The sequence below is a fragment of the Pseudophryne corroboree genome, chromosome 6 (genome assembly GCF_028390025.1).
Source record: "Pseudophryne corroboree isolate aPseCor3 chromosome 6, aPseCor3.hap2, whole genome shotgun sequence".
Taxonomy (NCBI): Eukaryota; Metazoa; Chordata; class Amphibia; order Anura; family Myobatrachidae; genus Pseudophryne; species Pseudophryne corroboree.
Window position 1 is genome coordinate 469157044 of NC_086449.1, and position 23524 is coordinate 469180567.

General features: G+C 47.9%; 1 protein-coding gene across 1 annotated transcript in view; it reads right to left on the reverse strand.

Moving 5' to 3' along the window:
• The window catches only part of ING3 (inhibitor of growth family member 3), an 85904-nt gene that overhangs the window by 47493 nt on the left and 14887 nt on the right, over positions 1-23524 (reverse strand). Inside the window, exons 8-10 of the mRNA XM_063927208.1 lie at positions 17244-17437; positions 16971-17161; positions 16598-16790 (exon numbers count right to left, since the gene is read on the reverse strand). Coding sequence (XP_063783278.1) covers positions 16598-16790; positions 16971-17161; positions 17244-17437 — 578 coding nt within the window. The remainder of the gene's footprint in view (positions 1-16597; positions 16791-16970; positions 17162-17243; positions 17438-23524) is intronic.

The window sequence follows — 23524 nt, forward strand, 5'->3', positions numbered from 1 at the left end:
AACACCTGATAAAGAAAACATAGATTTTAGTAATGCTTCTATCTTCCTATCGGTAGTGTCTTTTAAGGTCACAGACTGTACCGACGGAATCACCGTAGCTTTTGCCAGATGTGAAATAGGAGCGTCTACCTTTGGGTCCGTCTCCCAAAATTTTGTATCTTCCTCCGTAAAGGGATATAGAAACTTTAACTTTTTAGGCGCCTGAAAACGAGAATCCGGCTTAAGCCAGGGTTCTTTTAAAATATCTGCAAAGTGAGAATAAGAAGGGAAGGCAGTAACCTGTCTCTTCTGTCGTTTGAAGAAGGGGGAAGGAGTCTCCTCCACCGCCGCGTCCTGAATATTAAGAGTCTGACGAATGGCTTCTATTAGCAATCTAACTTCCCAAGCCGAAACTTCATCCCATTCAGGATCTACCTCCCCCTCCTCCAAAGGAGATGACAGAGTGTCCGCCTCCTTACCTGGAAACGCTATAGCTGGTAACGGCTGCGATCGCTTAGTAGCAGTCGAACTGCTGGCCGCATTTACAAACTTATTTAAAGGACTGAGTTAAATCAGTGATACTCCTGCCCATATTCTGGGCCCTCAAGGGCTCCACCTGAGTCCGAGCAGATTCAGTCTCTCTAGACTGACGCAAATCTGAAATTGCACCAGAACATGCTGTACATAGGGTACCCGCGTCAGTACTACATTTTGCTAGCTTTGAGCCACACTGAGAGCAGGAAAATTAAACCACTGAGGCCGTTTTTCCCTTTGAAGGTTTGTCCGGTTTACTAGTCATTTTCTCTATTCTGAATGTACTAAAGAAAGTAGCATACAATTGTGACTAGTGACCTTTCAATAAGAAATTTATAGCTTGAAGAGATCTCTGGGACTGTAACCCAGTATGCTGGCTCTCTTTGCCAAGTAATAAACAGCCTTAGCTCATTAGCTTGATTGTAATCTCCCCCTATGAATAGCCCCTCTATACTTGCGGTTTTGTAAATAAAGTCTCCCCCTGAGAGGCTCTCCTGTACTGCACAGCGTCCCCTCCGGAAGATGGCGTCAGGCAAAGTGACGCGCGCGCGGGCAGAGCAGGGCGGGAAGCCGTCCCTGCACTCTCTGTTACTACGCGATCAACCGGAAGTTCGGGCTGCCGCGCGTTGCTAAGTATAGCGACTTACGCGGCGGCTTCTCCGGGATCCCCGTCCGTCCCCACAGCCCCTCAGACACTACTGCGGGTGTAGGGATACAGGTCTCCGGCATAGCTCCCGCTGGCGGGCTTGCGCCGGGGGAGAGGGGGTCGTGAAATATTAATAATCAAATAAATAAATATTAAATAAAATAATAATAATAATAATAAAATAATAATAAAAGCAGTTAGGGACAGCCCAATACTGTCAGTGACAGATTGTGGCTGTCCAGTACCTTTTTGATCTGTCGTTTTAGTGAATAAAAAGGCCCCAGTGACCAAGGTATGGTGGCCCTTTCTGACAGCATCCTTGTTCCATTTATACCTGTCACCTGTAGACAGGGACTAGGTATAGAAAAATAAGAAAGGAAAAAGAAAAAAAAAAAAAAAAAATCTAAGGAGAAAGAAAAACTGTGTCTGTACTCCACAGGCACAAAACTAAAACTGAGGTACTGGCTAGGCAGGAAGGAGATGGGAGGGGTTAGAGGGGGGAGGAGTCAGGTTTTAATAGTTCTGTGCCAAACTCCACAACCACACACCTCTAACCCACAAGTAATGGCGCAGCGTCCCCCAGATGGATGAAAGAGAAAGGGGTTGTATATGCAGTACTCTCTTGACAAACTTCTGGACTTCAGGAACTGAAGCCAATTCTTTCTGGAAGAAAATCGACAGGGCCGAAATTTGAACCTTAATGGACCCAATTTTGAGGCCCATAGACACTCCTGTTTGCAGGAAATGCAGGAATCGACCGAGTTGAAATTCCTCCGTGGGGGCCTTCCTGGCCTCACACCATGCAACATATTTTCTCCAAATGCGGTGATAATGTTGTGGGGTCACCTCCTTCCTGGCTCTGACCAGGGTAGGGATGACCTCTTCCGGAATGCCTTTTTCCCTTAGGATCCGGCGTTCAACCGCCATGCCGTCAAACGCAGCCGCGGTAAGTCTTGGAACAGACATGATCCTTGCTGAAGCAAGTCCCTTCTTAGTATCTCTTGAAGTTCCGGGTACCAAGTCCTTCTTGGCCAATCCGGAGCCACGAGTATAGTTCTTACTCCTCTCCGTCTTATAATTCTCAGTACCTTGGGTATGAGAGGCAGAGGAGGGAACACATACACCGACTGGTACACCCACGGTGTTACCAGAGCGTCCCAGCTATTGCCTGAGGGTCTCTTGACCTGGCGCAATACCTGTCCAGTTTTTTGTTCAGACGGGACGCCATCATGTCCACCTTTGGTCTTTCCCAACGGTTCACAATCATGTGGAAGACTTCCAGATGAAGTCCCCACTCTCCCGGGTGGAGGTCGTGCCTGTTGAGGAAGTCTGCTTCCCAGTTGTCCACTCCCGGAATGAACACCGCTGACAGTGTTATCACATGATTTTTCGCCCAGCGAAGAATCCTTGCTGCCATTGCCCTCCTGCTTCTTGTGCCGCCCTGTCTGTTTACGTGGGCGACTGCCGTGATGTTGTCCGACTGGATCAGCACCGGTTGACTTTGAAGCAGAGGTCTTCCTAGGCTCAGAGCATTGTAAATTGCCCTTAGCTCCAGTATATTTATGTGGAGAGAAGTCTCCAGACTTGACCACACTCCTTGGAAATTTCTTCCCTGTGTGACTGCTCCCCAGCCTCTCAGGCTGGCATCCGTGGTCACCAGGACCCAGTCCTGAATGCCGAATCTGCTGCCCTCTAGTAGATGAGCACTCTGCAGCCACCACAGAAGAGACACCCTTGTCCTTGGAGACAGGATTATCCGCTGATGCATCTGAAAATGCGATCCGGACCATTCGTCCAGCAGATCCCACTGAAAAATTCTTGCGTGAAATCTGCCGAATGGAATCGCTTCGTAAGAAGCCACCATTTTTCCCAGGACTCTTGTGCATTGATGCACTGACACTTGGCCTGGTTCTAGGAGGTTCCTAACTAGCTCGGATAACTCCCTGGCTTTCTCCTCCGGGAGAAACACCTTTTTCTGGACTGTGTCCAGAATCATCCCTAGGAACAGCAGACGTGTCGTCGGAATCAGCTGCGATTTTGGAATATTTAGAATCCACCCGTGCTGTAGTAGAACTACTTGAGATAGTGCTACTCCGACCTCCAACTGTTCTCTGGACCTTGCCCTTATCAGGAGATCGTCCAAGTAAGGGATAATTAAGACGCCTTTTCTTTGAAGAAGAATCATCATTTCGGCCATTACCTTGGTAAAGACCCGGGGTGCCGTGGACAATCCAAACGGCAGCGTCTGAAACTGATAGTGACAGTTCTGTACCACAAACCTGAGGTACCCTTGGTGAGAAGGGCAAATTGGGACATGGAGGTAAGCATCCTTGATGTCCAGGGACACCATATAGTCCCCTTCTTCCTGGTTCGCTATCACTGCTCTGAGTGACTCCATCTTGATTTGAACCTTTTTATGTAAGTGTTCAAAGATTTCAGATTTAGAATAGGTCTCACCGAGCCGTCTGGCTTCAGTACCACAAATAGTGTGGAATAATACCCCTTTCCTTGTTGTAGGAGGGGTACTTTGATTATCACCTGCTGGGAATACAGCTTGTGAATCGTTTCCAATACTGCCTCCCTGTCGGAGGGAGACGTTGGTAAAGCAGATTTCAGGAACCTGCGAGGGGGAGACGTCTCGAATTTCCAATCTGTACCCCTGGGATACTACTTGTAGGATCCAGGGGTCCACTTGCGAGTGAGCCCACTGCGCGCTGAAACTCTTGAGACGACCCCCCCCACCGCACCTGAGTCCGCTTGTACGGCCCCAGCGTCATGCTGAGGACTTGGCAGAAGCGGTGGAGGGCTTCTGTTCCTGGGAAGGGGCTGCCTGCTGCAGTCTTCTTCCCTTTCCTCTACCCCTGGCCAGATATGACTGGCCTTTTGCCCGCTTGCCCTTATGGGGACGAAAGGACTGAGGCTGAAAAGATGGTGTCTTTTTCTGCTGAGATGTGACTTGGGGTAAAAAAGGTGGATTTTCCAGCTGTTGCCGTGGCCACCAGGTCCGATGGACCGACCCCAAATAACTCCTCCCCTTTATACGGCAATACTTCCATGTGCCGTTTGGAATCCGTATCACCTGACCACTGTCGTGTCCATAAACATCTTCTGGCAGACATGGACATCGCACTTACTCTTGATGCCAGAGTGCAAATATCCCTCTGTGCATCTCGCATATATAGAAATGCATCCTTTAAATGCTCTATAGTCAATAAAATACTGTCCCTGTCAAGGGTATCAATATTTTCAGTCAGGGAATCCGACCAAGCCACCCCAGCGCTGCACATCCAGGCTGAGGCGATCGCTGGTCGCAGTATAACACCAGTATGTGTGTATATACTTTTTAGGATATTTTCCAGCCTCCTATCAGCTGGCTCCTTGAGGGCGGCCGTATCTGGAGACGGTAACGCCACTTGTTTTGATAAGCGTGCGAGCGCCTTATCCACCCTAGGGGGTGTTTCCCAACGCGCCCTAACTTCTGGCGGGAAAGGGTATAACGCCAATAATTTTCTATCGGGGAAAACCCACGCATCATCACACACTTCATTTAATTTATCTGATTCAGGAAAAACTACAGGTAGTTTTTTCACACCCCACATAATACCCTTTTTTGTGGTACTTGTAGTATCAGAAATATGTAACACCTCCTTCATTGCCCTTAACATGTAACGTGTGGCCCTAATGGAAAATACGTTTGTTTCTTCACCGTCGACACTGGAGTCAGTGTCCGTGTCGACCGACTGAGGTAATGGGCGTTTTAAAGCCCCTGACGGTGTTTGAGACGCCTGGACAGGTACTAATTGGTTTGCCGGCCGTCTCATGTCGTCAACCGACCTTGCAGCGTGTTGACATTATCACGTAATTCCCTAAATAAGCCATCCATTCCGGTGTCGACTCCCTAGAGAGTGACATCACCATTACAGGCAATTGCTCCGCCTCCTCACCAACCTCGTCCTCATACATGTCGACACACACGTACCGACACACAGCACACACACAGGGAATGCTCTGATAGAGGACAGGACCCCACTAGCCCTTTGGGGAGACAGAGGGAGAGTTTGCCAGCACACACCAAAACGCTATAATTATACAGGGACAACCTTATATAAGTGTTTTCCCTTATAGCATCTTAATATATTATAATATCGCCACCAAAATGCCCCCCCTCTCTGTTTTAACCCTGTTTCTGTAGTGCAGTGCAGGGGAGAGCCTGGGAGCCTTCCTAGCAGCGGAGCTGTGTAGGAAAATGGCGCTGTGTGCTGAGGAGAATAGGCCCCGCCCCCTTTTCGGCGGGCTTCTTCTCCCGTTTTTCTGACAACCTGGCAGGGGTTAAATACATCCATATAGCCCCAGAGGCTATATGTGATGTATTTTTAGCCAGCATAGGTACTTTCATTGCTGCCCAGGGCGCCCCCCCCAGCGCCCTGCACCCTCAGTGACCGTTGGTGTGAAGTGTGCTGAGAGCAATGGCGCACAGCTGCCGTGCTGTGCGCTACCTTAAGAAGACTGGGAAGTCTTCAGCCGCCGATTTCTGGACCTCTTCTCTCTTCAGCATCTGCAAGGGGGTCGGCGGCGCGGCTCCGGTGACCCATCCAGGCTGTACCTGTGATCGTCCCTCTGGAGCTAGTGTCCAGTAGCCTAAGAAGCCAATCCATCCTGCACGCAGGTGAGTTTACTTCTTCTCCCCTAAGTCCCTCGTTGCAGTGAGCCTGTTGCCAGCAGGACTCACTGAAAATAAAAAACCTAACAAAACTTTTACTCTAAGCAGCTCTTTAGGAGAGCCACCTAGATTGCACCCTTCTCGGCCGGGCACAAAAACCTAACTGAGGCTTGGAGGAGGGTCATAGGGGGAGGAGCCAGTGCACACCACCTGATCCTAAAGCTTTTACTTTTGTGCCCTGTCTCCTGCGGAGCCGCTATTCCCCATGGTCCTTACGGAGTCCCCAGCATCCACTTAGGACGTCAGAGAAACTACGGGTAGTTTTTTCACACCCCACATAATACCCTTTTTTGTGGTACTTTTAGTATTAGAAATGTTCAAAACCTCCTTCCTTGCCGTGATCATGTAACGTGTGGCCCTACTGGAAAATACGTTTGTTTCCTCACCGTCGACACTGGAGTCAGTGTCCGTGTCTGGGTCTGTGTCGACCACCTGAGGTAACGGGCGCTTTAGAGCCCCTGACGGTGTTTGAGACGCCTGTACAGGTATTAACTGATTTGCCGGCTGTCTCATGTCGTCAACAGTCTTTTGTAAAGTGCTGACACTATCACGTAATTCCTTCCATAAGACCATCCAGTCAGGTGTCGACTCCCTAGGGGGTGACATCACTAATACAGGCAATTTCTCCGCCTCCATACCATTTTTCCTCCTCATACATGTCGACACAACGTACCGACACACAGCACACACACAGGGAATGCTCTGATAGAGGACAGGACCCCACTAGCCCATTGGGGAGACAGAGGGAGAGTTTGCCAGCACACACCAGAGCGCTATATATACACAGGGATAACCTTATACAAGTGTTTTCCCCTTATATAGCTGCTGTATAGATTTATCTGCCAAATTAGTGCCCCCCCTCTCTTGTTTTACCCTGTTTCTGTAGTGCAGGACTGCAGGGGAGAGCCAGGGAGCTTCCCTCCAACGGAGCTGTGAGGAAAAATGGCGCCAGTGTGCTGAGGAGATAGGCTCCGCCCCCTTCTCCCGCTTTTTTATGGAAAAACAGGCATGAGTTAAATGCATCCATATAGCCCAGGAGCTATATGTGATGCATTTTTTGCCCCCTAAGGTGTTTATATTGCGTCTCAGGGCGCCCCCACCCAGCGCCCTGCACCCTCAGTGACCGGAGTGTGAAGTGTGCTGAGAGCAATGGCGCACAGCTGCGGTGCTGTGCGCTACCTTATTGAAGACAGGACGTCTTCTGCCGCCGATTTTTCCGGACCTCTTCTGCTCTTCTGGCTCTGTAAGGGGGACGGCGGCGCGGCTCTGGGACCCATCCATGGCTGGGCCTGTGATCGTCCCTCTGGAGCTAATGTCCAGTAGCCTAAGAAGCCCAATCCACTCTGCACGCAGGTGAGTTCGCTTCTTCTCCCCTTAGTCCCTCGATGCAGTGAGCCTGTTGCCAGCAGGTCTCACTGAAAATAAAAAACCTAAAACTAAACTTTTTTCTAAGCAGCTCAGGAGAGCCACCTAGACTGCACCCTTCTCGTTCGGGCACAAAAATCTAACTGAGGCTTGGAGGAGGGTCATAGGGGGAGGAGCCAGTGCACACCAGGTAGTCTTAAAGCTTTTACTTTTGTGCCCAGTCTCCTGCGGAGCCGCTATTCCCCATGGTCCTTTCGGAGTCCCCAGCATCCACTAGGACGTCAGAGAAAATAAGAATTTACTTACCGATAATTCTATTTCTCATAGTCCGTAGTGGATGCTGGGGACTCCGTAAGGACCATGGGGGATAGCGGCTCCGCAGGAGACTGGGCACATCTAAAGAAAGCTTTAGGACTAACTGGTGTGCACTGGCTCCTCCCCCTATGACCCTCCTCCAAGCCTCAGTTAGGATACTGTGCCCGGACGAGCGTACACAATAAGGAAGGATTTTGAATCCCGGGTAAGACTCATACCAGCCACACCAATCACACCGTATAACCTGTGATCTGAACCCAGTTAACAGCATGATAACAGAGGAGCCTCTGAAAGATGGCTCACAACAATAATAACCCGATTTTTGTAACAATAACTATGTACAAGTATTGCAGACAATCCGCACTTGGGATGGGCGCCCAGCATCCACTACGGACTATGAGAAATAGAATTATCGGTAAGTAAATTCTTATTTTCTCTAACGTCCTAAGTGGATGCTGGGGACTCCGTAAGGACCATGGGGATTATACCAAAGCTCCCAAACGGGCGGGAGAGTGCGGATGACTCTGCAGCACCAAATGAGAGAACTCCAGGTCCTCCTCAGCCAGGATATCAATTTTGTAGAATTTTACAAACGTATTTGCTCCTGACCAAGTAGCTGCTCGGCAAAGTTGTAAAGCCGAGACCCCTCGGGCAGCCGCCCAAGATGAGCCCACCTTCCTTGTGGAGTGGGCATTTACAGATTTTTGGCTGTGGCAGGCCTGCCACAGAATGTGCAAGCTGAATTGTACTACAAATCCAACGAGCAATAGTCTGCTTAGAAGCAGGAGCACCCAGCTTGTTGGGTGCACACAGGATAAACAGCGAGTCAGATTTCCTGACTCCAGCCGTCCTGGAAACATATTTTCAGGGCACTGACAACGTCTAGCAACTTGGAGGCCTCCAAGTCCCTAGTAGCCGCAGGCACCACCAATAGGTTGGTTCAGGTGAGACGCTGAAACCACCTTGGGGAGAAACTGAGGACGAGTCCTCAATTCCGCCCTGTCCGAATGGAAAATCAGATAAGGGCTTTTTCAGGATAAAGCCGCCAATTCTGACACGCGCCTGGCCCAGGCCAGGGCCAACAGCATGACCACTTTCCATGTGAGATATTTTAACTCCACAGATTTAAGTGGTTCAAACCAATGTGACTTTTGGAACCCAAAACTACATTGAGATCCCAAAGTGCCACTGGAGGCACAAAAGGAGGCTGTATATGCAGTACCCCTTTTACAAACGTCTGAACTTCAGGGACTGAAGCTAGTTCTTTTTGGAAGAAAATTGACAGGGCCGAAATTTGAACCTTAATGGACCCCAATTTCAGGCCCATAGACACTCCTGTTTGCAGGAAATGTAGGAATCGACCCAGTTGAATTTCCTCCGTCGGGCCTTACTGGCCTTGCACCACGCAACATATTTTCGCCAATTGCGGTGATAATGTTTTTGCGGTTACATCCTTCCTGGCTTTGATCAGGATAGGGATGACTTCATCCGGAATGCCTTTTTTCCTTCAGGATCCGGCGTTCAACCGCCATGCCGTCAAACGCAGCCGCGGTAAGTCTTGGAACAGACAGGGTCCTTGCTGGAGCAGGTCCCTTCTTAGAGGTAGAGGCCACGGATCCTCCGTGAGCATCTCTTGAAGTTCCGGTTACCAAGTCCTTCTTGGCCAATCCGGAGCCACGAATATAGTGCTTTCTCCTCTCCATCTTATCAATCTCAGTACCTTGGGTATGAGAGGCAGAGGAGGAAACACATACACTGACTGGTACACCCACGGTGTTACCAGAGCGTCTACAACTATTGCCTGAGGGTCTCTTGACCTGGCGCAATACCTGTCGAGTTTTTTAATCATGTGGACGACTTCTGGGTGAAGTCCCCACTCTCCCGGGTGGAGGTCGTGCTGAGGAAGTCTGCTTCCCAGTTGTCCACTCCCGGAATGAATACTGTTGACAGTGCTATCACATGATTTTCCGCCCAGCGAAGAATCCCTGCAGCTTCTGCCATTGCCCTCCTGCTTCTTGTGCCACCCTGTCTGTTTACGTGGGTGACTGCCATGATGTTGTCCGACTGGATCAACACCGGCTGACCTTGAAGCAGAGGTCTTGCTAAGCTTAGAGCATTTGTAAATGGCCCTTAGCTTCAGGATATTTATGTGAAGTGATGTCTCCAGGCTTGACCATAAGCCCTGGATATTCCTTCCCTGTGTGACTGCTCCCCAGCCTCGCAGGCTGGCATCCGTGGTCACCAGGACCCAGTCCTGAATGCCGAATCTGCGGCCCTCTAGAAGATGAGCACTCTGCAACCACCACAGGATGGATACCCATGTCCTTGGTGACAGGGTTATCCGCTGATGCATCTGAAAATGCGACCCGGACCATTTGTCCAGTAGGTTCCACTGGAAAGTTCTTGCGTGGAATCTAACGAATGGGATTGCTTCGTAGGAAGCCACCATTTTTACCCAGAACCCTTGTGCATTGTTGCACTGAGACTTGGTTCGGTTTTAGGAGGTTCCTGACTAGCTCGGATAACTCCCTGGCTTTCTCTTCCGGGAGAAACACCTTTTTTCTGGACTGTGTCCAGGAACATCCCTAGGAAACAGAAGACAAGTCGTCGGAACCAGCTGCGATTTTGGAATATTGAGAATCCAATCGTGCTGCCGCAACACTACCTGAGATAGTGCTACACCGACTTCCAACTGTTCCCTGGATCTTACCCTTATCAGGGAATCGTCCAAGTAAGGGATAACTAAAATTCCCTTCCTTCGAAGGGATATCATTTCGGCCATTACCTTGAGAGCCTGAGTGATCTGGGCCTGGGGTTGCCAGGGCAGAGATCAAATGGCCAGGGGAGAGATTATCTTCGTGGATATTACTCAAATAGCCACAGACAGAGGAGAGCTGGGTATGGTTCCGGACGGGTAAATCCAGGATGGCATCTAAACCCCGTGAGAGGCTGGAAGCGGTGTCCACGCAGAGAAAGACGGCAGAAGCGTGGAAAGAGGGCTGGAGTGAGGGTGAGACTACAGTTTTGTCCCGTAAAGCCCCCTTTGCCCAGTTTACTTTTGGCAAATGTGCGTTCCCTGATAAATAAATTGGATGACTTTCAAGCAGAGATAGCAAACAAACGGTGCCTGAAAAATGGCTCCTTATTAGTTCTTACAGAGACTTGGTTGACTGCGTCTGTTCCTGATTCCGCTCTGGGACTCACGGACAGAATTTTATTTAGAGCTGATAGAACAAATGCATCGGGGAAATGTAGGGGTGGTGGGGTTTGTATTTATGTGAATACGCTTTGGTGTTCAAATGCTGTCTTTGTTGAATCTTACTGCACTGAGGATTTAGAATTCTTAGTGATCAAGTGCAGGCCTTATTATTTGCCCCGTGAATATTCTGTTATCTTGGTTATGGCTGTTTACATTTGCCCGCAAGCCACTGCAGGTTATGCACTCGACACTTTATATGACAGGTTAACTAGTTTACAGGCTAAATACGTGGATGCCGCTTTTATTATTGCTGGAGATTTTAATCAGACTGACTTACAGTCGGTCTTACCTAAATTTTATAAAAATATTCAGGTGCTAACACGTGGCGATAATATTTTAGATCAGGTATACACAAATATGGATCTTGCTTATGAGACTGTTGTCCTCCCACATATTGGGAAATCAGACCATGTTTCCCTGTTCCTGATCCCTAAGTATATACCTCTGGTAAAACGGGTTAGGCCCACAAAGAAAACTATTACTGTTAGGCCGGAAAATGCGGTAGAAAGGCTCCAGGACTCTTTAGCTTTTACAAATTGGGAGTTGTTAATTGAGGAGTCCATGAGGAGCGGGTCTATTGATATTGATCTATTAGCTATTTCGGTGATAGGCTATATAAACTGCTGCACTGAAAGTGTTACATCCAAGCGGTGCTTTAAAGTCTTTGCGAACGAGAAACCCTGGTTAAACTCCGAAGTCCGCTCATTGTTAAAGTCAAGGGACATAGCTTTTAAAACAGGGGATAAGGAAGCATACTCAATGGCCAGAGCAGATTTGAGGAGAGGGATAAAAAAGGCTAAAAGGGAATTTTCAACTGAAATGGAGGTCAAGTTAAAACAGTGCAATGACACTAAGAGTATGTGGCGTAGCCTGCAAGATATTACGGATTATAAACCTAGGAAGGCGGTGTCAAGTGCAGTAAATAGCACTATGGCGGAAGATTTAAATGTCTTCTATTCAAGATTTGACAGACATGATTCAACTAGTGTTGAAGCGGTTGGGATTAGACCTGGTGAGGCCTCGTTAGTCTTGGATGAGCAAGAGGTGCTGAAGTGTCTAAGAGGTGTTAGCACGGGCAAATCCGCTGGCCCAGATGGGATTCATGGGAAAGTTCTTAGGAAATGTTGTAATGAATTAGCTGGGATTTTTACAGTATTATTTAATATCTCTTTGCAGGTCTGTAAAATACCCAAGTGTTTTAAGCATACAGAAATCATCCCCCTACCCAAAAAGGGTGTACCAAAGTGCTTGGATGATTATCGGCCCATTGCGCTAACTTCATTAGTTATGAAATGCTTCGAACGGCTGATGTTAAAACATATTAAATCCCACTTTCCTGCGAACTTTGATCCTTTTCAATTTGCGTATCGGCAGAATAGGTCTACAGAGGACGCAGCCCTGACTGTTTTACATCAGGCACAGACCCATTTAGAGAAGAAAGGGACCTATGTGAGAATTTTATTTGTGGATTTTAGTTCCGCATTTAATACTATTGTACCAACATCTTTGGTCTCTAAGCTTTTTAACCTAGGCGTAAACGGGTTCACGTGCAATTGGATTTTAAATTTTTTGACAGCAAGGCCGCAAGTAGTTAGGCTTGGTAAATTTATGTCTAGTGAGATCTGTATAAGTACGGGGGGTTCCACAAGGGTGCGTTTTGAGCCCGTTATTATATTCTCTATTTACGTATGATTGTTTCTCAACTTCTGATTCCGTCAAAGTAGTGAAATTTGCAGATGACACGGCGGTTGTCGGCTTGATAAGTGGTAATGATGAGTCATCTTATAGATTTGAAATTTTACGTTTACTGGAATGGAGTAATATAAATTGTTTGGTTTTAAACACGTCTAAAACAAAGGAGATGGTTGTTGATTTTAGGCGAGGTTGTAATAGACCACTATTTCCTGTGTCTTTGGATGGAAAACCGATAGAGGAGGTGGTCTCTTTTAAATTTTTAGGTACATATATCACAAACGACCTAACTTGGTCTACGAACAGTGTCTTCTTGATTAAAAAGGCGCAGCAACGCCTTTTTTTTTTTTGAGGAGGCTTAGAGCTGTTTGCTTAAGTACAAGCACTTTGGTTAGGTTTTATCACAGTATCGTAGAGAGCGTTTTAACATATGGGATGATAGTGTGGTTTGGAAATTGCACTACAGCAGAACGAATAGCTTTTGTGAGGGTGGTTAAAACTGCCAGTAGGATCATTGGGGTGCCTCTGCCAAGTATGAAAGACTTGTATACTAGAAATGTATTAAGGAAAGCTAGGAGTATATTTACTGATGAGAGTCATCCAAATTGTTTGATCTTTGAAAAATTGCCATCCTTAAAACGGTTCAGGAGTATCCGCGCTCATTCAAACCGCATGTTAAACAGCTTTTTTCCAACTGCTATCCGGCTGCTAAATGATCAGTAGGCTGTGTGCAATTGTTTTCCAAATGTAGCAAATGTTACTGTTATTTTTATGGCTTTGTGAGACTCCTATTGCTTTTTCATTTACATTTTCGTTGTCGATTTTGTTAATGACAAATAAAGTATATTATTATTATTATTATTAAAGACCCGGAGTGTCGTGGACCATCCCTACGGCAGCGTCTGAACTGATAGTGACAGTTCTGTACCATAACCTGAGGTACCCTTGGTGAGAAGGGTAAATTTTGACATGAAGGTAAGCATCCTTGATGTCCCGAGACATCATGTAGTCCCCTTCTTCCAGGTTCGCAATCACTGCTCTGAGTGACTCAATCTTGAATTTGAACCTCTGTATGTAAGTGTTCAAAGATTTTAGATTTAGAATCGGTCTCACCGAGCCGTCTGGCTTCGGTACCACAATAGTGTGGAATAATACCCCGTTCCCTGTTGCAGGAGGGGTACCTTGATTATCACCTGCTGGGAATACAGCTTGTGAATGGCTTCCAAAACTGCCTCCCTGTCAGAGGGAGACGTCGGTAAAGCCGACTTTTGGAAACGGCGAGGGGGAGACGTCTCGAATTTCAATATATACCCTTGAGATATTACCTGAAGGATCCAGGGGTCTACTTGCGAGTGAGCCCACTGCGCACTGAAATTTATTGAGAACGGGCCCCCACCGTGCCTGAGCTTGTAAGGCCCTAGCGTCATACTGAGGGCTTTGCAGAGGCGGGAAAGGATTTCTGTTCCTGCGAACTGGGTAATCTCTTCAGCCTTTTTCCTCTCCCTCTGTCACGAGCAGAAAAGAGGAACCTTTTGTCCGCTTGCCAACAAAGGACTGCGCCTGATAATACGGCGTCTTATTTTGAGAGGCGACCTGGGGTACAAACGTGGATTTCCCAGTTGTTGCCGTGGCCACCAGGTCTAAAAGACCGACCCCAAATGTCCCCTTTCAAAGGCAATACTTCCAAATGCCGTTTGGAATCCGCATCACCTGACCATTTTACTGGTAGAATTGGACAACGCACTTATACTTGATGCCAGTCAGCAAATATTCCGCTGTGCATCCTGCATATATAGAAATGCATCTTTTAAATGCTCTATAGGCAATAATATACTATCCTTATCTAGGATATCAATATTTCCAGTCAGGGAATCCGACCATGCCAACCCAGCACTGCACCTCCAGGCTGAGGCGATTGCTGGTCGCAGTATAACACCAGTATGTGTGTGAATACATTTTTGGATACCCTCCTGCTTTCTATCAGCAGGATCCTTAAGGGCGGCCATCTCATGAGAGGGTAGAGCCCTTGTTCTTACAAGCGTGTGAGCGCCTTATCCCCCCTAGGGGGTGTTTCCCAACGCACCCTAACCTCTGGCGGGAAAGGGTATACAGCCAATACTTTTTAAGAAATTATCAATTGTTATCGGGGGGAAACCCACGCATCATCACACACCTCATTTTATTTCTCAGATTCAGGAAAACTACAGGTAGTTTTTCCTTCACCGAACATAATACCCCTTTTTGGTGGTACTCGTATTATCAGAAATGTATAAAACATTTTCCATTGTCTCAATCATGTAACGTGTGGCCCTACTGGAAATCACGGTGGTCTCTTCACCGTCGACACAGGAGTCAGTATCCGTGTCGGCGTCTGTATCTGCCATCTGAGGTAACGGGCGCTTTAGAGCCCCTGACGGCCTATGAGACGTCTGGACAGGCACAAGCTGAGTAGCCGGCTGTCTCATGTCAACCACTGTTTTTTTATACAGAGCTGACACTGTCACGTAATTTTCAACAGTACATCCACTCAGGTGTCGACCCCCTAGGTGGTGACATCACTGTTACAGACACTCTGCTCCGTCTCCACATCATTTTTCTCCTCATACATGTCGACACAAACGTACCGACACACAGCACACACACAGGGAATGCTCTGATAGAGGACAGGACCCCACTAGCCCTTTGGGGAGACAGAGGAAGAGTATGCCAGCACACACCAGAGCGCTATATATATATATATATATATATATATATATATATATATATATATATATACAGGGATAACCTTATATAAGTGTTTTTCCCCTTATAGCTGCTGTATGTTTTAATGCTGCGCCTAATTAGTGCCCCCCTCTCTTTTTTTAACCCTTTCTGTAGTGTAGTGACTGCAGGGAAGAGCCAGGGAGCTTCCCTCCAACTGAGCTGTGAGGGAAAATGGCGCCAGTGTGCTGAGGAGATAAGGCCGCCGAAAAGGGGGCGGAGCCTATCACCCGTTTTTCTGTATATTCTGGCAGGGGTTAAATGCATCCATATAGCCCAGGAGCTATATGTGATGTATTTTTTGCCATGTAAGGTATTTTTATCATGTTTTATTGCGTTTCAGGGCGCCCCCCCCAGCGCCCTGCACCCTCAGTGACCGGAGTATGAAGTGTGCTGAGAGCAATGGCGCACAGCTGCAGTGCTGTGCGCTACCTTATTGAAGACAGGAACGTCTTCTGCCGCCGATTTTTCCGGACCTCTTCGCTCTTCTGGCTCTGTAAGGGGGCCGGCGGCGCGGCTTCGGGACCCATCCAGGCTGGGCCTGTGATCGTCCCTCTGGAGCTAATGTCCAGTAGCCAAGAAGCCCAATCCACTCTGCACGCAGGTGAGTTCGCTTCTTCTCCCCTTAGTCCCTCGATGCAGTGAGCCTGTTGCCAGCAGGTCTCACTGAAAATAACAAACCTAAACTAAAACTTTCACTAAGAAGCTCAGGAGAGCCCCTAGTGTGCACCCTTCTCGTCGGGCACAGAAATCTAACTGAGGCTTGGAGGAGGGTCATAGGGGGAGGAGCCAGTGCACACCAGTTAGTCCTAAAGCTTTCTTTAGATGTGCCCAGTCTCCTGCGGAGCCGCTATCCCCCATGGTCCTTACGGAGTCCCCAGCATCCACTTAGGACGTTAGAGAAATTATGTTATCAAGCTTACTGTTGTCTGGACATTAATTCTGAAAGATCGCGAATTTAGGGTCAGGACCTTCAACCATCACCAAGAGCTAAGTGAAATAACACCACACAAGTGGGGTAGAGTATTGTTACTGTTCTTTTTTTACTGTAACTGTGCAGGTCTCTAAAGGGGCTTTGTAGTACACCTCTCTACTAAGTCTCCTCCTGTCTTAAAGTACGATGATGTGGTAACAGCACTACCATATCTTTGGAGTTGCCCAGCTCTCACCATAACAGAAGATAATAATTAAAAGCTTTAGATCTGCTATGTTGGCTCTCCCCTGCTATACTCACGAATACTAATTATTTAGTGCAAGGGTTATTTAAAGCGGAAAATCACTATTAACAACTGCAACAAATATGTACACTAATAGGCAGAAAACCAACCTGATTACAGATGCAGTAACGAGGTTCATTTGGATCATATGTCCAATCAACTTGGCTATTCGAATCGGATTCTGGAATGGCTGCTGCCTGCTGAGACAGTTCGTGCGCTAAAGCAGATGACGATGAGCAAGAAGACAGAGAGGAAGAGGACGAGGAGGATGAAGACTGCTGGCTTGATGATTTATTGTTGCTCCTTAAACAAAAAATAAAAGCACAAATTAGTAAATATATTTTCAGGTACTACTATTTAAATGAAATTACAAATATTGATGCTCCTCAATAAGTAATTAACATCAAAAGGAAGCACTTTCAGATTAAAATGATTGCCAGACGCAACACAATGACAAAAATATATACATCTACAGCAACTCACTTGCTTTTTCGCCCACTTCTAGAATCTGTGGTGGCTGAAGATGTCAAAGTCTGAGTTAGCGTAGAAGCCAGAGCTGAAGAGGAGTAAGTGGATGATTCTCTAGACAAGAACTCCCTCCCAAGCTGGAAGTCATTATTTTTAAAGGCTTCATAACTGGCTTTCATGCTTGATGTTCTTCTACCTTCTTTCATCTATGAATAAATTCATGATCAACAAATCATTGTTTCATACACAAAGAAAATCATGAGCAGTTTGCATTTACAATGTATATACCTGTGCTGTAACCTGAACTGCCTGAGCAGCTGCCATTGTAATAGCACCAGCTCCTGCACCAGCCCCAGTACTAGCTCCAGAGGACAGAGAGCTCAAATTATATGATGCAATTGGCTGAGAAGAATTCACGGTGTAAACATTAGTGGTGGAGGAGGAAGAAGAGGAGGAGGATGAGGACACATTGTTTCTACAACCTGGGGAGACAAAAAAACAACAACTCTGGTAAATTCTCAAAAAAGTCCCCTGCTTTGAGTGCTAGTGGAGAACAGCTCTATACAGATATGTCCACATACACCTTGTCCTTAAATTGTGCCAAATTGCCCAGCGTGGTACGCCACAGTCTTTGCAACTAAGCAGTGCCCATGCTTCCCGTCACACAGTCTTGTGCAATATTATTTCTTCTTCCTTCATATATCTTCTTCACATCTCTAATGTAACAAAGTGTAACTGTAAAAATAAGAATTTACTTACCGATAATTCTATTTCTTGTAGTCCGTAGTGGATGCTGGGGACTCCGTCAGGACCATGGGGATTAGCGGCTCCGCAGGAGACAGGGCACAAAAGTAAAAGCTTTAGGATCAGGTGGTGTGCACTGGCTCCTCCCCCTATGACCCTCCTCCAAGCCTCAGTTAGGATACTGTGCCCGGACGAGCGTACACAATAAGGAAGGATTTTGAATCCCGGGTAAGACTCATACCAGCCACACCAATCACACTGTACAACCTGTGATCTGAACCCAGTTAACAGCATGATAACAGCGGAGCATCTGAAAAGATGGCTCACAACAATAATAACCCGATTTTGTAACAATAACTATGTACAAGTATTGCAGACAATCCGCACTTGGGATGGGCGCCCAGCATCCACTACGGACTACGAGAAATAGAATTATCGGTAAGTAAATTCTTATTTTCTCTGACGTCCTAAGTGGATGCTGGGGACTCCGTCAGGACCATGGGGATTATACCAAAGCTCCCAAACGGGCGGGAGAGTGCGGATGACTCTGCAGCACCGAATGAGAGAACTCCAGGTCCTCCTCAGTCAGGGTGTGCCCCTGACCAAGTATCAGCTCGGCAAAGTTGTAAAGCCGAGACCCCTCGGGCAGCCGCCCAAGATGAGCCCACCTTCCTTGTGGAATGGGCATTTACATATTTTGGCTGTGGCAGGCCTGCCACAGAATGTGCAAGCTGAATTGTACTACACATCCAACTAGCAATCGTCTGCTTAGAAGCAAGAGCACCCAGTTTGTTGGGTGCATACAGGATAACAGCAAGTCAGTTTTCCTGACTCCAGCCGTCCTGGAAACTATATTTTCAGGGCCCTGACAACATCTAGCAACTTGGAGTCCTCCAAGTCCCTAGTAGCCGCAGGTACCACAATAAGCTGGTTCGGGTGAAACACTGACACCACCTTAGGGAGAAACTGGGGATGAGTCCGCAGCTCTGCCCTGTCCGAATGGACAATCAGATATGGGCTTTTTTGAGACAAACGCCGCCAATTCTGACACTCGCCTGGCCGAGGCCAGGGCCAACAGCATGGTCACTTTCCCTGTGAGATATTTCAAATCCACAGATTTGAGCGGTTTAAACCAATGTGATTTTAGGAATCCCAGAACTACGTTGAGATCCCACAGTGCCACTGGAGGCACAAAAGGGGGTTGTATATGCAGTACTCCCTTGACAAACTTCTGGACTTCAGGAACTGAAGCCAATTCTTTCTGGAAGAAAATCGACAGGGCCGAAATTTGAACCTTAATGGACCCCAATTTGAGGCCCATAGACACTCCTGTTTGCAGGAAATGCAGGAAACGACCGAGTTGAAATTTCTTCATGGGGCCTTCCTGGCCTCACACCACGCAACATATTTTCGCCACATGTGGTGATAATGTTGTGCGGTCACCTCCTTCCTGGCTTTGACCAGGGTAGGAATGACCTCTTCCGGAATGCCTTTTTCCCTTAGGATCCGGCGTTCAACCGCCATGCCGTCAAACGCAGCCGCGGTAAGTCTTGGAACAGACATGGTACTTGCTGAAGCAAGTCCCTTCTTAGCGGCAGAGGCCATGAGTCCTCTGTGAGCATCTCTTGAAGTTCCTCGGTACCAAGTCCTTCTTGGCCAATCCGGAGCCACGAGTATAGTTCTTACTCCTCTACGTCTTATAATTCTCAATACCTTGGGTATGAGAAGCAGAGGAGGGAAGACATACACCGACTGGTACACCCACGGTGTTACCAGAACGTCCACAGCTATTGCCTGAGGGTCTTTTGACCTGGCGCAATACTTGTCCAGTTTTTTGTTCAGGCGGGACGCCATCATGTCCACCTTTGGTCTTTTCCAACGGTTCACAATCATGTGGAAGACTTCCCGATGAAGTCCCCACTCTCCCGGGTGGAGGTTGTGCCTGCTGAGGAAGTCTGCTTCCCAGTTGTCCACTCCCGGAATGAACACTGCTGACAGTGCTATCACATGATTTTCCGCCCAGCGAAAAATCCTTGCAGTTTCTGCCATTGCCCTCCTGCTTCTTGTGCCGCCCTGTCTGTTTACGTGGGCGACTGCCGTGATGTTGTCCCACTGGATCAATACCGGCTGACCTTGAAGCAGAGGTCTTGCTAAGCTTAGAGCATTGTAAATTGCCCTTAGCTCCAGTATATTTATGTGGAGAAAAATCTCCAGACTTGATCACACTCCCTGGAAATTTTTTCCCTGTGTGACTGCTCCCCAGCCTCTCAGGCTGGCCTCTGTGGTCACCAGCATCCAATCCTGAATGCCGAATCTGCGGCCCTCTAGAAGATGAGCACTCTGTAACCACCACAGGAGAGACACCCTTGTCCTTGGAGATAGGGTTATCCGCTGATGCATCTGAAAATGCGATCCGGACCATTTGTCCAGCAGATCCCACTGAAAAGTTCTTGCGTGGAATCTGCCGAATGGAATCGCTTCGTAATAAGCCACCATTTTTCCCAGGACTCTTGTGCAATGATGCACTGACACTTTTCCTGGTTTTAGGAGGTTCCTGACTAGCTCGGATAACTCCCTGGCTTTCTCCTCCGGGAGAAACACCTTTTTCTGGACTGTGTCCAGAACCATCCCTAGGAACAGCAGACGTGTCGTCGGAAACGACTGCGATTTTGGATATTTAGAATCCACCCATGCTGTCGTAGAACTACTTGAGATAGTGCTACTCCGACTTCCAACTGTTCTCTGGACCTTGCCCTTATCAGGAGATCGTCCAAGTAAGGGATAATTAAGACGCCTTTTCTTTGAAGAAGAATCATAATTTCGGCCATTACTTTGGTAAAGACCCGGGGTGCCGTGGACAATCCAAACGGCAGCGTCTGAAACTGATAGTGACAGTTCCGTACCACGAACCTGAGGTACCCTTGGTGAGAAGGGCAATTTGGGACATGGAGGTAAGCATCCTTGATGTCCAGGGACACCATATAGTCCCCTTCTTCCTGGTTCGCTATCACTGCTCTGAGTGACTCCATCTTGATTTGAACCTTTGTATGTAAGTGTTCAAAGATTTCCCATTTAGAATAGGTCTCACCGAGCCGTCTGGCTTCAGTACCACAATATAGTGTGGAATAATACCCCTTTCCTTGTTGTAGGAGGGGTACTTTGATTATCACCTGCTGGGAATACAGCTTGTGAATTGTTTCCAATACTGCCTCCCTGTCGGAGGAAGACGTTGGTAAAGCAGACATCAGGAGCCTGCGAAGGGGAGACGTCTCGAATCTCCAGTCTGTACCCCTGGGATACTACTTGTAGGATCCAGGGGTCCACTTGCGAGTGAGCCCCTACGCGCTGAAACTCTTGAGACGACCCCCCACCGCACTTGAGTCCGCTTGTACGGCCCCAGCGTCATGCTGAGGACTTGGCAGAAGCTGTGGAGGGCTTCTGTTCCTGGGAATGGGCTGCCTGCTGCAGTCTTCTTCCCTTTCCTCTATCCCTGGGCAGATATGACTGGCCTTTTGCCCGCTTGCCCTTATGGGGACGAAAGGACTGAGGCTGAAAAGACGGTGTCTTTTTCTGCTGAGATGTGATTTGGGGTAAAAAAGGTGGATTTTCCAGCTGTTGCCGAGGCCACCAGGTCCGATGGACCGACCCCAAATAACTCCTCCCCTTTATACGGCAATACTTCCATGTGCCGTTTGGAATCTGCATCACCTGACCACTGTCGTGTCCATAAACATCTTCTGGCAGATATGGACATCGCACTTACTCTTGATGCCAGAGTGCAAATATCCCTCTGTGTATCTCGCATATATAGAAATGCATCCTTTAAATGCTCTATAGTCAATAAAATACTGTCCCTGTCAAGGGTATCAATATTTTCAGTCAGGGAATCCGACCAAGCCACCCCAGCGCTGCACATCCAGGCTGAGGCGATCGCTGGTCGCAGTATAACACCAGTATGTGTGTATATACCTTTTTAGGATATTTTCCAGCCTCTCAGCTGGCTCCTTGAGGGCGGCCCTATCTGGAGACGGTACCGCCACTTGTTTTGATAAGCGTGTGAGCGCCTTATCCACCCTAAAGGGTGTTTCCCAACGCGCCCTAACTTCTGGCGGGAAAGGGTATACCGCCAATAATTTTCTATCGGGGGAAACCCACGCATCATCACACACTTCATTTAATTTATCTGATTCAGGAAAAACTACAGGTAGTTTTTTCACACCCCACATAATACCCTTCTTGTGGTACTTGTAGTATCAGAAATATGTAACACCTCCTTCATTGCCCTTAACATGTAACGTGTGGCCCTAAAGGAAAATACGTTTGTTTCTTCACCGTCGACACTGGAGTCAGTGTCCGTGTCTGTGTCGACCGACTGAGGTAAATGAGCATTTTACAGCCCCTGACGGTGTTTGAGACGCCTGGACAGGTACTAATTTGTTTGCCGGCCGTCTCATGTCGTCAACCGACCTTGCAGCGTGTTGACATTATCACGTAATTCCTTAAATAAGCCATCCATTCCGGTGTCGACTCCCTAGAGAGTGACATCACCATTTCAGGCAATTGCTCCGCCTCCTCACCAACATCGTCCTCATACATGTCGACACACACGTACCGACACAGCACACACACAGGGAATGCTCTGATAGAGGACAGGACCCCACTAGCCCTTTGGGGAGACAGAGGGAGAGTTTGCCAGCACACACCAAAAACGCTATAATTATACAGGGACAACCTTTATATAAGTGTTTTTCCCTTATAGCATTTTAATATATATATATACATATCGCCAAATAAGTGCCCCCCCTCTCTGTTTTAACCCTGTTTCTGTAGTGCAGTGCAGGGGAGAGCCTGGGAGCCTTCCCACCAGCATTTCTGTGAGGGAAAATGGCGCTGTGTGCTGAAGAGAATAGGCCCCGCCCCCTTTTCGGCGGGCTTCTTCTCCCGTTTTTTTGAGACCTGGCAGGGGTTAAATACATCCATATAGCCCCCAGGGGCTATATGTGATGTATTTTTAGCCAGAATAAGGTACTATCATTGCTGCCCAGGGCGCCCCCCCCCCAGCGCCCTGCACCCTCAGTGACCGCTGCTATGAAGTGTGCTGACAACAATGGCGCACAGCTGCAGTGCTGTGCGCTACCTTATGAAGACTGAAGAGTCTTCTGCCGCCGTTTCTGGACCTTCACTTTTCGGCATCTGCAAGGGGGGTCGGCGGCACGGCTCCGGGACGAACCCCAGGGTGAGACCTGTGTTCCGACTCCCTCTGGAGCTAATGGTGTCCAGTAGCCTAAGAAGCCAATCCATCCTGCACGCAGGTGAGTTCACTTCTCTCCCCTAAGTCCCTCGTAGCAGTGAGCCTGTTGCCAGCAGGACTCACTGAAAATAAAAAACCTAAAAAACTTTTACTCTAAGCAGCTCTTTAGGAGAGCCACCTAGATTGCACCCTTCTCGGCCGGGCACAAAAATCTAACTGAGGCTTGGAGGAGGGTCATAGGGGGAGGAGCCAGTGCACACCACCTGATCCTAAAGCTTTTACTTTTGTGCCCTGTCTCCTGCGGAGCCGCTAATCCCCATGGTCCTGACGGAGTCCCCAGCATCCACTTAGGACGTCAGAGAAAAGCATAGGTGCTCTGTACACTGGCATTGCATGCAGTAGCGATGTGCGACTCAGAGGCTAACATGGGATAAAAGGCAAAAGACTAAGGACCGATGTGAGCGAGTCGTTCCATGCATCATGCCACACAGTGTTTTGCTTAATCTACAACTTTGGGCCTAACTAATTCAGATCTGATCGCAGATATGCTAAATTTAGCACATCTACGATCAGT